This window comes from Lutra lutra, chromosome 3 (assembly GCF_902655055.1).
Source record: "Lutra lutra chromosome 3, mLutLut1.2, whole genome shotgun sequence".
Classification (NCBI taxonomy): Eukaryota; Metazoa; Chordata; class Mammalia; order Carnivora; family Mustelidae; genus Lutra; species Lutra lutra.
Window position 1 is genome coordinate 119597186 of NC_062280.1, and position 13206 is coordinate 119610391.

The following is a 13206-nucleotide window of genomic DNA, read 5'->3' on the forward strand; positions in this document are numbered from 1 at the left end:
CATTCTTTCCACCCCCAATCTCTATTCTAATCCTAGTGAAAGGAGTCCCTTTTCCTCTTGAGGGCTACCTGTGCTCTTAATTCCACCTATATTCCTCTATTTCTTCCTTCTCTGGGGCCTTGCTCCTCTGGTGACTCCATTCACTCCTGCATTGTCTTTCCTTCTTCAAATCACGTAAACATATGGGGGGAAACCTTTCTTACATTCCCTTCCCGCTACTGCCCCCTCTCTTCCTTTGCTCTAGTTAGTCTCCTTCAAAGAATTACCTGTGTTTCTTTCTCCATTCACCCCTCACTCACTTCTCAACCCACTGCAGTTTGCCTTCTGCTCCCACTGACCACATCCACCCTACATTCATAATTTTTTTTTCTTAAACTTATTCTTGTGTTCTCTAGTTCAGTGAATAGGTATCACATGTGTCATTGGCTCCACTCAGAAATCAGGCAATAGCTTAGATTTCTCCTCATTTACTCTTCATCCAGTCACCAATACTATTAAGTCCCTTTTCCGAAGTAATCCTTCGGATTCCTCCACTTTCCTTCTGTTTCCCGCTGCCACCACGTTGGTCTAATTATTATCCTTTCTTCTCTATTAATGCAACAGTCTCTACCAGATCTCCTTGCCTTTTGTTTGATTTCCTTAGCCAAGCTGCTGGATCTGATGATCACCCTACTCCCATGCTTCAAGGCCTTCACGTCACTCTTGTTCTTGGCATGGCACAAAAGCCTTTACAACTGTGCTCGTGTTGACCTTCCCACCTTCATCTCTCATATTGCTGGTTAAGTCACAATGAACTTCTAGTTTCTGAATCTGCCATGTCTTCTCTTGAGTTCAGACATATTGCCTATTAGTAATCATTGGGTTCACACTAACACTGGCTTGATAATTCTTTCCAATATTATGCAAATATGGGTTCATTTCCTGAGAAATTAAAAACATGAAGTATCTGAACAGAGCAGTAGTCTATCTACATTATGTCAGTTAAATTATTCTGTGGAATGACAATAAACTTAAAAAAATTCTGAGAATTTTTTTCTAACTTAAATTCACTGTGTATTGGCAGTATGACATAATGGACCTATCTAGTACCAGATATTCTGTATATTGTCAGTCCATAATCAGAATTTTGGACCAAAGACTTAGATAAAAACATCAATATTTTGTAAAGTAAAATTTGACCCAGAGATTTAAAATTATTGTTTTATTGGACTGCAAAACAGATATTTATTTATTTATTTATTTATTTTTAATTAATTTATTTTTTAAAAAAGATTTTTACTTATTTATTTGACATACAGAGATCACAAGTAGGCAGAGAGGCAGGCAGAGCGAGAGAGGAGGAAGCAGACTCCCCGCAGAGCAGAGAGCCCGACTCGGGGCTCGATCCCAAGACCCCGGGATCATGACCTGAGTCGAAGGCAGAGGCTTTAACCCACCGAGCCACCCAGGTGCCCCAAAACAGATTTTTAAATAATGGCTTTTTCCTTAGTGTAAAGTTACTTTGGAATGTTTCTGTCCCAGAAACTTCTAAGTTCTTTTGTATGAAGAATTTAAATTTATAATTTAAGAATTTAAATAATTCATGAAACAAAATCTGGAATATTGGTTGGTTAAATGTGACATCAATACCTTTTCCTATTGATAAAAAAACAACAAAATGGAATGTTTTGCTAAAAGAGTCACTTAAAATGGAGTCGGGAGGACAATGAAGAAGTAGGGCCTATGCATATTTCCTGTCTCAATCCTCAGAAAAAAGCTAAACTTGGATTGTTGCCAAACTGCAAACATCCTGGATGAACATCTGCTGTATGCAAGAATGGACTCAAATGGACTTTCTGCCTAGCACTAATCTTAGCAACCGATCACGTACAGAAAAGTGTCACTAAAACCCTGCCAGTACCAATCATAAAAAAACAACTTATGTAACGTGCCTAAAATTCCTCCTTGCCTTTAAAAATCCCAAGCTCCTCTAGGTCTTTAAAGCACAACCTGGATTGCTGCCTTAATTTCTGTCCTCTGAACTGTGATTCCCAAGATCCCAAATAAATGCTTTTTTCCCCTTACAGTCTTTCCTTTTTTTATTTGACATATCATATATATATATGTATATATAATATATATATATAAATAGTTGCTTTCTAACTTTGTATTTGTTGGTTTAATTACATTACTAGTGTATTTCCAGAAGACTTTATAAAGCTAAGGAACCTTCATAAAACTGATATAACTTCTCAATTACTACTGAATTTTCAAATACAAAATTGGTAATGAAGGTGGAAACAACTTTGCCACTTGTGATGAAAAATACAAGTGGTGTGTAGTTTGCTCTTCTAAATGAAAAAAATCCTTCTCTCTGAATTTTAAAGCAGTCAGTCCTTGCGGAAAAAGAGGAACATGCTATAATTTTATTTTAGTTCTCATTTCTTTCTTTAGAAGTTGGATTAAAGAGCCTTCAGGAAAAGAGACCGAGGAAACTCTAAGCTGAAGAAGTGTCCTGACCAAGAGAGCTGGGGAAATGCAAACAGAGAAAAAAGCCAGAGAAAAAGAATTCCCTAAGGAGAGAGATCTGGGAGCTGGGAAACAAAGCTCCTAGAAACTCAAAATAATTTAAGTAAAAAGAGTTGGGCACATATTCTGAGTGCCTACTATGTGTTACACATTGTGTGTACTTTAATATGTTATCTCAGATCAACCTCAGACTTCTTATGTGGGGGGACAGAATATTAACATAAATAAGAGTAGAAAGAACAGAATAAAGATTAAGAAGGGAGAAATATGCATGAATTAGAGATCTGCTCTTTTCCTTTATTAGATTGCAAAATTGTTATAATTTATAATTTTTAAATTTACTTTTATATTTACTTATAACTCCCTAAAATGGGCAGGACAAGTATTATTTTATAAATTTTTACAGGGCACCTGGGTGGCTCAATTAGTTAAGTGGTTGCCCTTGGCTTAGGTCATGATCCCAGGGTCCTGGGATGGAGCTTGCACTGAGCTCCTTGCTCAGCGGAGAGCCTGCTTCTCTCTTTCTTGCTCCCTTTGCTTGTGCTCTGTCAAATAAATAAAATCTTAGAAAAAATTAATTTTTACGAAGAATAAAAAAGGTACATGATTTGACCAAGATCATACAGCTATATAAATGCTAAACAGCGTAACTAGGAATTACACCTATTTCTATCCCAAGTCCAGTGCTTTTTCCCTTTTATATTGGTACCAACTTCTAGATTTTTGGTATTTGTTAGTACTTGTACTTGCCTATTAAAGCATTAAGTGGTTTTAAAGAAAAAGAAGCAGAATTTTAGAAGCTGAAGTGAAGTATGCCTTCATGCTTAAAACTGTGATTTTAGTTGTTCTCTGCTGATAGATGCTATAAAAAAGCAGCCTGTGAAATCTGAAGTTTGCTGCTGGTCTTACTATAACATTAAGAATGTAAGTCCTTTTATTACACAGTGTCTTTTTTTATAGGAACCCATGGGAAACTTTCTTTCTGGCCCTATGAGGAATAATGCCCGCTCTCCCCGCTTACGTGGAATCCGTGCTAACTTAGGGATGTAGTGAATTGTGTAACTGATCATGTATGCTTTTTCGTATTGTCTGTCAGAAAGTCCAGAGTCAAATTTGTGGTTTCTTCTCAGCAAGCACATAGAATCTCATGATTTGTACTTTGTGTACTAGCCTATTTACTGACTCCATTTTATGATACTGCCATAGCTTTTCTTCTCTTCTTCCTTCTCACCTGCTTCTGATAAGCCACTTATTTATATTCTCTTACAAGTGCCAATTTACAGTTGGGCTCTTGTTTAGAAAAAGAAGTTATATACAAATCAACATATTAAAATTATGCATTAATCAATACCTTAATTATATATAATCACATAATAAATTAACATATATATATATATACATATGTAAACTTATTAAGTAGTATTGGGCACGGTCATCTCAGAAATGAAGAAATGGACTGCATTGGAGACTCAGGTTAAACCGCTTGTTCATCAAATCCCACTTAATAAACTGTGAAGTTCTGCATTTGAATCCAGGTCTGTCTAAATCACGTATTTTCAAAATATTGTTTCTCTAAATGAGAAGCTAATAGCTGTAGGCAAATACTGTAAGTAGCTACCACAAAAGCTGTAATTTTGTGTCACCTTCTTTGCCTTTCCTTGATACTAATAAGCTGTATCTCCTAAAATAATTTCCCTTATTAGAGAAGTTGTAAGAAGGTGGCTGAGACCAAGGACAAACATCTCTTTTATAAGGAAGAGGACATATTACACTCCCATAAAAACCAGACTCAAAGCTCCAAATAACAAAGACCACAAAAATTTTTGTGGAATTTTAATCATTAATATGGTCAGTATGTTGGTGAAAACTTTTTAGAAACGTTATACATACACAGAGGCTATTTTCTGTTACTTTATGACATGCAAAATTTTAAAGACATTTTATGATTATCCATTCTAGCTAGTATAATAATAATTTTAACTTTAGGAGAACTTTGCTCTGTCCAAGAGACAAGTTCTTAAAAAAACGCATTTAAAGCATTTGTTAATTGGATCTTTTTAAACTGCATGATGGCATGACAAATTTCACTGAGTCCATTATTTACAGAAATGCTAGTAAAAATTTTTTTAAAGTAAGAATTTTAAATAAAATTATCCCTTTAAAGAAAATTAAAGTTAGCACAACTGTAAAAATCAACTAGGTTAGGGAATCCTAAAATGAAGGGGGAGTAGTGTATTATTAGTATGAACAAGTATAGTTGATGATAATGGCTTTGCTTGGTTCTAAATCATGGTATTTATTTTAAAACTTAAAGACAGTAAGTTAAGTAAGTTAGTTAAGTAAGTAAGTAAGTTAAGTTAAGTAAGTAAGTAAGTTAAGTAAGTAAGTAAGTTAAGACAGTAATATTTTTCAAGTATATAAGAAGAGACATTTTAAAAAATTTTGTGGAGAAAAACTGTTCTAGAGAGGTTAAAATGACTTACTGGAGTTTAGCTATGGGGTACACACTGTGATTGGACATAATTCAGAAACTTGGGTCTTCACACAGTCCACCTCATTCCTTAATCACTAAGCCCTACAATTTCATCTCCTAAATACGTCTTGAAAACTCTATTTCAAAATCCTTATTGCCACTAAACCAGTTCAAGGCTCTCATCATTTCTTATTTGGAATATCTGAATGGGCTTCTTTCTCATAAAATCTATCCTTTATTCTGCTGCCAAAATGTCAGGCACATCTGACTAGGTATCCTTCATGCATCATTCTTCAGCACCTCCCACTGTTAACTCAAGCTTGATCTTTTGGAGTATGAAATCTTCTGCAGGCAAGTACACACTTTTCCACCCTCTGTTCTTAACTTTATCATACCACCTTACGTCTATTACTCTAGACTTAACTGCTTATAATTCCCTTTACAAACCAGACATTTTCATGCCTCTAGGTCTTTTCTCATGTTGTTGTCTTTTCCTCAGATGCTTTCTCGTCCACACATTTCTGCCTGGGTAATTTCTGCTCACATGTCAAGACTCAGCTTAGGTGCCATTTCCTTCAGAAATTTGCATTTACCTTCGAAATTCCCTATAATGAAGTTTTCTTTCTCCTCTTTTTCCAAAGAAATATATCTGAAGGGTTGTGGTAATTTCAGGTTCTTTCACTGTTGATTCCTATAAAAAATGATATAATAATTTCAAGTAATTATAACCAAGAACAAAAAAATAGTCCCTGTAGCCTGGACCTCTTTAGGATAATATCCATGAAAGATTCTTCTAACAATAACAACAAAGGCAAAAGAATCCTATCTGTTACTTTGCATAATACTATTCTATAACTGTCTCTGTTCAAGCAAGAGAAAAACGAGGGCTAAAATACTCAAGATGGACTTCAGCAGTAAACAAAATCTTAAATCAATCCAAAAAGAGAGCTTTAGAATAATGAAATATTATTTCAAATGTGATCTCGAGGTGTTTTTTAGTAAGACTCTATTTATTTATCTGACACAGAGAGAGAAAGGGCACAAGCAGGGGGAGCGGCAGGCAGAGGGAGAGGGAGAAGCAGACCTCCCCCCAGGCTGAGCAGGGAGACTGATGTGGGGCTTGATCCCAGGACCCTGGAATTGTGACCTGGGCTGCAGGCAGACGCTTAACTGACTGATGCAATGCCTGCAGCTCTGAAGGACAAAGATAAATTAGTTCAGATGAGGTGGGAAAGTATCAAGGAGAATTTCATTTGTGCTCTACCACAGCAATGAGAAGATCTGGATAGACCATGAGCATGAGCAAAAGAAAACAGCATGATAACTAAGCAAAGGCACCATACCAAGAAATAGAACAAATCCACAAAAGACAAAAAACACCCAGTCTAGAATACGTAATGCAAGGAATAATGTATGACCCCATAAATGCTTTATTTATATTAAAATTTTTTTCTATTTAGAGATAGTTGTAGATTTACATGCAACTGTACAAAATAATACAGAAAGATCTCTTGTACCCTTTACTCAGTTTCCTCCAATGGTGACTGGTGACATCTTATAAAACAATGTAACTTGACACAGTCAACACATAGAAGAACATTTCCTTCACTGCAACAATTCTTTATTTGCTCTTACACAACACTGATTTCTCTCCCACCCACCCTCTCTTTGACCTCTGGCAACTGCTAATTGACTTTCTTTTCCCATAATTTCGTTATTTCAAAATGTTATATAAATAGAACCAAATATTATGTACCTTTATATTACATAATTACAATACAATTACAATACGTATTATGTATTGGCATTTTTTGTTTAGCACAATTCTCTGGTTACTCATTCAGGCTGTTGCTGTATCAACGGTTTGTTCCATTGTATGGATTACCAGTTTAACCATTCACTTGTTGAAGGATATCTGGGTTGTTTCCAGTTTTTGGCTATTATAAATAAAGCTGCTAAAAACATCTGTGGACAGGATTTAGTATGAACACAGTTTTTCATTTCTCTAGGACTGATGCCGAGGACTGTATTACTGTTTTATCACAGGGGCAGTATCATTGTACTTTCCCACTGGTAGTAGATGGGTGATCCAGTTTCTCCACATCTTGTAGTCATTTGATATTGTCAATTATTTTATTTTAGTCATTTGATGGGTTTGTTAATTGGCACTGTCCTATGATTGGTGTTGAGCATCTTTTCATGTGGTTGTTGGCTATTTGTTTATATCCTTTGAGAAAATGTCTGTTCAAGTCCTTCACCTAGTTTTTAACTGGGTTGTCTTCTTTTCTTTAAGTCTTTAAGTTCCAGTTAAACATATAGTGTAATATTAGTTTCAGGGGTACAATATAGTGATTCAACACTTCCATACATTACCTGGTGGCCATCGCAACAGTGCACTCCTGTCCCATCACCTATTTAGCTCATCCACCCATTCACCACCCTTCGGTTAACTATCAGTTTGTTCTCCATAGCTAAGAGTCTGTTTTATGGCTTGCCTTTCTTTTTTCTTCTCCATATCCACTTGTTACATTTTGTTTGTTTCTCAAATTCCACATGTGAGCAAAATCATATGGTATTTGTCTTTCTCTGACTCAATGTTGCTTAGCATAATACTCTTTAGCTCCATCCATGTCATTTTAAATGACAGGATTTCATTCTTTATGGCTGAGTAATATTTGCCCACTTGGTATGTTTTCCTGCTTTGTTGAAGATTAACCAATTAATCTTCAATTGACTCTATAGTTGTGGGTTCATTTCTGAGTTTTCCACTCTGTTACACTTAACTGTGTGTGCCAGTATCATACTGTTTTGATCACTACAGCTTTATAACATAACTTGAAGTCTGGGATTCTGATGCCTCCAGTTTTTTTCTTTTTCAAGGTTGTTTTGGCTATTCTGTGTCTTTTATGGTTCCATACAAATTTTAGGATGGTTTGTTCTAGTTCTGTGAAAAATGCTGTTGGTATTTTGATAGGGATTGCATTAAATGCGTAGATTGCTTTGGGTAGTATAGACATTTTAACAGTAGTTGTTCTTCTAATCCATGAACATGGAATGTCTTTCCATTTCTTTGTGTCATCTTCAATTTTTCATCAGTGTTTTATAGTTTTCAGAGTACAGGTCCTTTACCTTTTGAGTTAGGTTTATTCCTAGATATTTGATTGTTTTTGGTGCATGTGTACATGGGATTGATTCCTTAGTTTCTCTTCCTGCTGCTTCATTATTGGTGTATAGAAATGCAACAGATTTCTGTACACTGATTTTGTATCCTCTGACTTTACTGAATTCGTTCACCAGTTTTAGCAATCTCTTGACAGAGTTTTTTGGGTTTTCTATGTAAGCTATCATGTCATCTGCAGAAAGTGGAAGTTTAACTCCTTCCTTGCCAATTTAGATGCCTTTTATTTTTTTTGGTCTGATTGCTATGGCTAGAAGTTTTAGTACTATGTTAAATGACAGTGTTGAGAGTAGACATCCCTATCTTGTTCCTATCTATAGAAGAAAAGCTCTCAGTTTCCCCCCATTTAGGATAATATCAGCTGTTTATTTTTCATATATGGCATTTATTATGTTGAGGTATATTCCCTCTAAACCTACTTTGTTGAGGGTTTTATCATGAATGTTGTTGTACTTTGTCAAATGCTTTTTCTGTATCTACTGAAATGATCAAATGGTTATTATCCTTTCTTTCATTAATGTGATGTATCACAACTGACATGCAAATACTGAACCACCCTTGTAAACTAGGAATAAATCTTAGTTGATTGTGGTGAATGATTTTTTTTTTTTGGTGAATGATTTTTTTAACGTATTGCTGGATTTGGTATGCTAATATTTTATTGAGAATTTCTGCATTTATGTTCATCAGGGATATTGGCCCATAGTTCTCTTTTTTACTGGTGACTTGTCTGGTTTTGGTATCAGGGTAATGCTGGACTCATAGTATGAATCTGAAAGTTTTCCTTCCTCTTCTATTTTTTGGAATAGTTTGAGAAGAATAGGTATTAACTCTCCTTGAAATGTCTGGCAGAATTCGCCTATGAAGCCACCTAGTCCTAGACTTTTGTTTGTTAACTACTGGTTCAATTTCTTTGCTGGTTATTGGTCTGTTCATTTTCTATTTCTTCCTGTTTCAGTTTTGGTAATTTATATGTTTCTAGGAATTTAACCATTTCTTCCAGGTTGTCCAATTTGTTGGCAATGGGTTCTCTTTCTGTTGTTGAATTGTAGGAGTTCTTTATCTTTCTTGATAATAGATAGACCCTTATAAGGTCTGTAATTTGCAAATATCTTCTACCACTCTGTAGGCTGTCTTTTTAATTTTTTTTTAAAGATTTTATTTATTCATTTGACAGAGATCACAAGTAGGCAGAGAGGCAGGCAAATAGAGAGGAAGGGAAGCAGGCTCCCTGCTGAGCAGAGAGCCCGACATGGGGCTTGATCCCAGGACCCTGACATAATGACCTGAGCTGAAGGCAGAGGCTTTAACCCACTGAGCCACCCAGGCACCTCTGTCTTTTTAATTTTTGATAGGGTCCTTTGATACACAAAAGTTTTTTAACTGTAATGAAGTTCAATACATCAATTTTTCATCTATTGCTTATGCTTTTGGTGTCCTAAGAAATCAATGCCAAATCCAATGCCATGAAGCATTTCCCCTTTCAAGAAATACTTCTAAGAGTTTTATAGTTGTAGCTTCTATATTTAAGTCTGATTGATTTCAGTTAACTTTTGTATATGGTATGAGGTAGAAGTCCAACCTCACTCTTTTACATGTGGCTATCCAGTTGTCCCAGCACAATATGTTGAAGAGATTTAGGCAAAAGAAGTCATTATTTATGTGTTTTGAAAACAGCTTTTTTTTTTCTTTTTAAAGGGGGTCACTTGCCATAACCAATATAGGTCTGTCATAATTTTTACTAGCTATTGCACTGTATGTGCCATTGAGCAGGTATGTATACACACAAACATTTTTTCAAGGTAGCAAGCATGGTTACCTTATTTCTTCTTTATTAACATGCACCCCTCCCCCCCACTCTTGTGTTTGTCACAGAAAAGAGCAAAAAGGTCTGAATTTTCCCATGCCTATTAGCAGTAGGGAAATTCCTGCATATGACATGTGAGCTAGTCAAGGTCGCTAGCAAAATATAATGAATGTGCTGATATTTAGACTGTTTCCAATTTTTTTTTTTACTATAAACACTGTTGTGAGATATACTGTTATGCACTTATCTTTGTACACTAGTCACTATAAATTATTATTCATTTGCACCTAAACTTTGTTAGATGTCTTTACAATTTACATTGCCAATCAATAGTACAGAAGAATGCCCATTCCCTCACATCTTGGAGAACACTAAAGATTATCAAACTTATCTTTGTTAATCTGGTAAGAAATAAAACAAAACAAGTCACTATTATTTCAACTTGCATTTCCTTGATTATTCATATTTATTGGTCATTTGTATTTCTTCTGCTAACTGCCCCTTCATGAACTTTGCCTACTTTTCTATTGAGATGTTAAGTCATTTTAAAAAAGTCACAGTAGTCAAGTTTACTACAATTTTCTTTTATAGCTTTTGGAACAGGACTACATTGCTTAGCTCAATAATATAAAAACATTTACCCACTTTTTCTTTTCAAATCAGGTATAACTGACATGCAATACTACATTAGTTCAGGTGTAGAACATAGTGAATTGACGTTTGTATACATTGCAAAATGATCACCGCAGTAAATGTGGTCACCATCTTCTACTTTACAAAGTTAATACAATATTATTGACTATATTCCCAATGACTTATCTTCTCCAAGTCAGTAAGCTGCCCTTCTGTTCAGCTGAGGATTTCCTTTTGTAACTAAAAGTATGTACTTTGTGATCCTATTCCATTTCTTCCGAACACACCTCTCCTCTGGTAACCACCAATCTGTTCTCTGTATCTATGATTCTCGGGGTTTTTTTTTGTTTTGTTTTGTTTTTAGATTCCACATATAAGTGAAATCCTGCGGTATTTGTCTTGCTCTGACTTACTTATATTACTTAGAATAATACCCTCAAGGTCCATCCATGTTGTTGCAAATGTCAAGATTTTCTTATCGCTGAGTAGTATTGGGTATATAAACCACATCTTTTTATCCACATATCTATCAATGGACACTTAAATTGCTTTCATACTTTGGCTTTGTAAATAGTGCTGCAATGAAAAAAGGGGTACATATACCTTTCTGAATTAGTGTTTGTTTTCTTTGATTAGATACCCAGTAACAAAATTGTTGTATCATACTGTAATTCTATCTTTTTAAAAAAAAAAATTTTATTTACTTGGGAGACAGACTGAGTGAGATAGAGAGCACAGCCGGGGAAGAGGCAGAAGAAGGGCAAGCAGACTCTCCCTGAGCAGGGAGCCTGATGTGGGGCTCAATACCAGTACTCTGGGATCATGACCTAAGCTGAAGGCAGATGCCTAGGAAACCGAGCCATTCAGGCACCCCCTGTAGTTCTATTTTTAATTTTGAGGAGTCTCCATATGGTTTTCCACAGTGGCTGTACCAATTTACAATGCCACCAACAATACAAAGTGTTCCCTTTTCTCCACATCCTTGCCAGCATTTTGTTATTTCTTGTCATTCTGACATTAGCCCTTCTAACAGATGTAGGTGCTATCTCATTGTGGTTTTGATTTGCATTCCCCTGATTAGTGATGTTGAGCATCTTCACATGTGCCTGTTTGCCATCTGTATGTCTTCTTTATGAAAACGTTTATTCAGATCATCTGCCCATGTTTTAATTGGATTGTTTTTCCTATCGAACTGTATAAGTTCTTCATATCTATTTTGGATATTAACCCTTTAGCAGATATATAATTTACAAATATCTTCTCCCATTTTGGAAAGTTGCCCATCTGTTTGAGGGTTTCCTTTGCTGTACAGAAGCTTTTTAGTTTGATGTAGTCCTATTTGTTTATTTTTGCTTTTGTTCCCTTTGCCTTTGGAGTCAGATAAAAAAAAAAAAGTCACTAAGACTGACTTCAAGGAACTTACTGCTTAGGTTTTCTTCTTCGGCATTTATGGTTTTAGGTCTTACATTCAAGTCCTGAATCCATTTTCAGTGAATTTTTTGTATATGGTGTAAAATAGTGGTCCAATTTTATTCTTTTGTGTGTAGCAGCTGTCCAGTTTTCCCAACACTATTTATTAAACAGACTGCCCTTTCCCCATTGTATAATCTTGCCCCCTTTGTTGAAACTTAACTGACTGTATACATGTGGGTTTATTTCTGGGTTATCTATATCTATAGTTCCACTGATCTACATGCTTGTTTTTATGAAAATACCACACTGTTTTGATTATTATAGCTTCATAATACTGTTTGAAATCAGGCACAGTATAACCTCTGGCTTTGTTCTTTCTTAACATTCCTTTGGCTACTTAGGGTCTTTTGTGGTTCCCTCCACAGAAGTTATAGTATTACTCTAATTCGGTAAAACAATGTCATTGGAATTTTGATAGGGATTGCAATACATCTGTGGATTGCTTTGGGTGTATGAACATTAAACAATATCAATTCCTCTAACCTATGACAAAATATATCTTTCCACTTTTTGTGTTATCTTCAATTTCTTTCATCAATGTCATATAGTTTTCAGGCAATAGATCTTTCACATCCTTGGTTAAATTTATTCCCTGGCATTTCGATGTTTTTAATGCAATTGTAAATAGAATTATTTTCTTGATTTCTCATATATTTTGTTAATGTACAGAAATGCAAGAGAGCTTTGTATATTAATTTTATATCTTGCAACTCTACTGAATTCACTTATTAGTTCTGATAGTTTTTTGGCGGAGTCTATAGGTTTTCTACATCCAGTATCATGTCATCTGCAAACAATGAAAATGTTACTTCTTCCTTCCCAGTATGGATGCCTGTTATTTCTTTTTCTTGCTTAATTGCTCTGGCTAGGACTTTCAATTCTATGTTGAATAGAAGTGGCAAGAGTAGGCATCCTTATCTTGTTCTTGATCTTACAGGAAAAGCTTTAGCTTTTCAACACTGAGTAAGATCTTAGCTGGGGCTCTGTCATATACAGCCTTTAATATGTTGAGGTATGCTCCCTCTATACTCATTTTGTTGAGTTTTTTTTTTTTTTTAATCATAAATGGATGTTGAATTTTCTTTAAAATTTTTATGCATCTGTTAGAATATAATTTTTGGCCTTCATTTTGTT

The 13206-nt window shown here is 35.2% G+C and overlaps 1 protein-coding gene across 2 annotated transcripts in view; it reads right to left on the reverse strand.

Annotated features, from left to right (window-relative positions):
* Positions 1-13206, reverse strand: part of MICU2 (mitochondrial calcium uptake 2) — a 151277-nt gene that overhangs the window by 11914 nt on the left and 126157 nt on the right. For both annotated transcript variants that reach the window (XM_047722901.1, XM_047722900.1), the window contains one exon: positions 5575-5672. In XM_047722901.1, coding sequence (XP_047578857.1) covers positions 5575-5672 — 98 coding nt within the window. The remainder of the gene's footprint in view (positions 1-5574; positions 5673-13206) is intronic.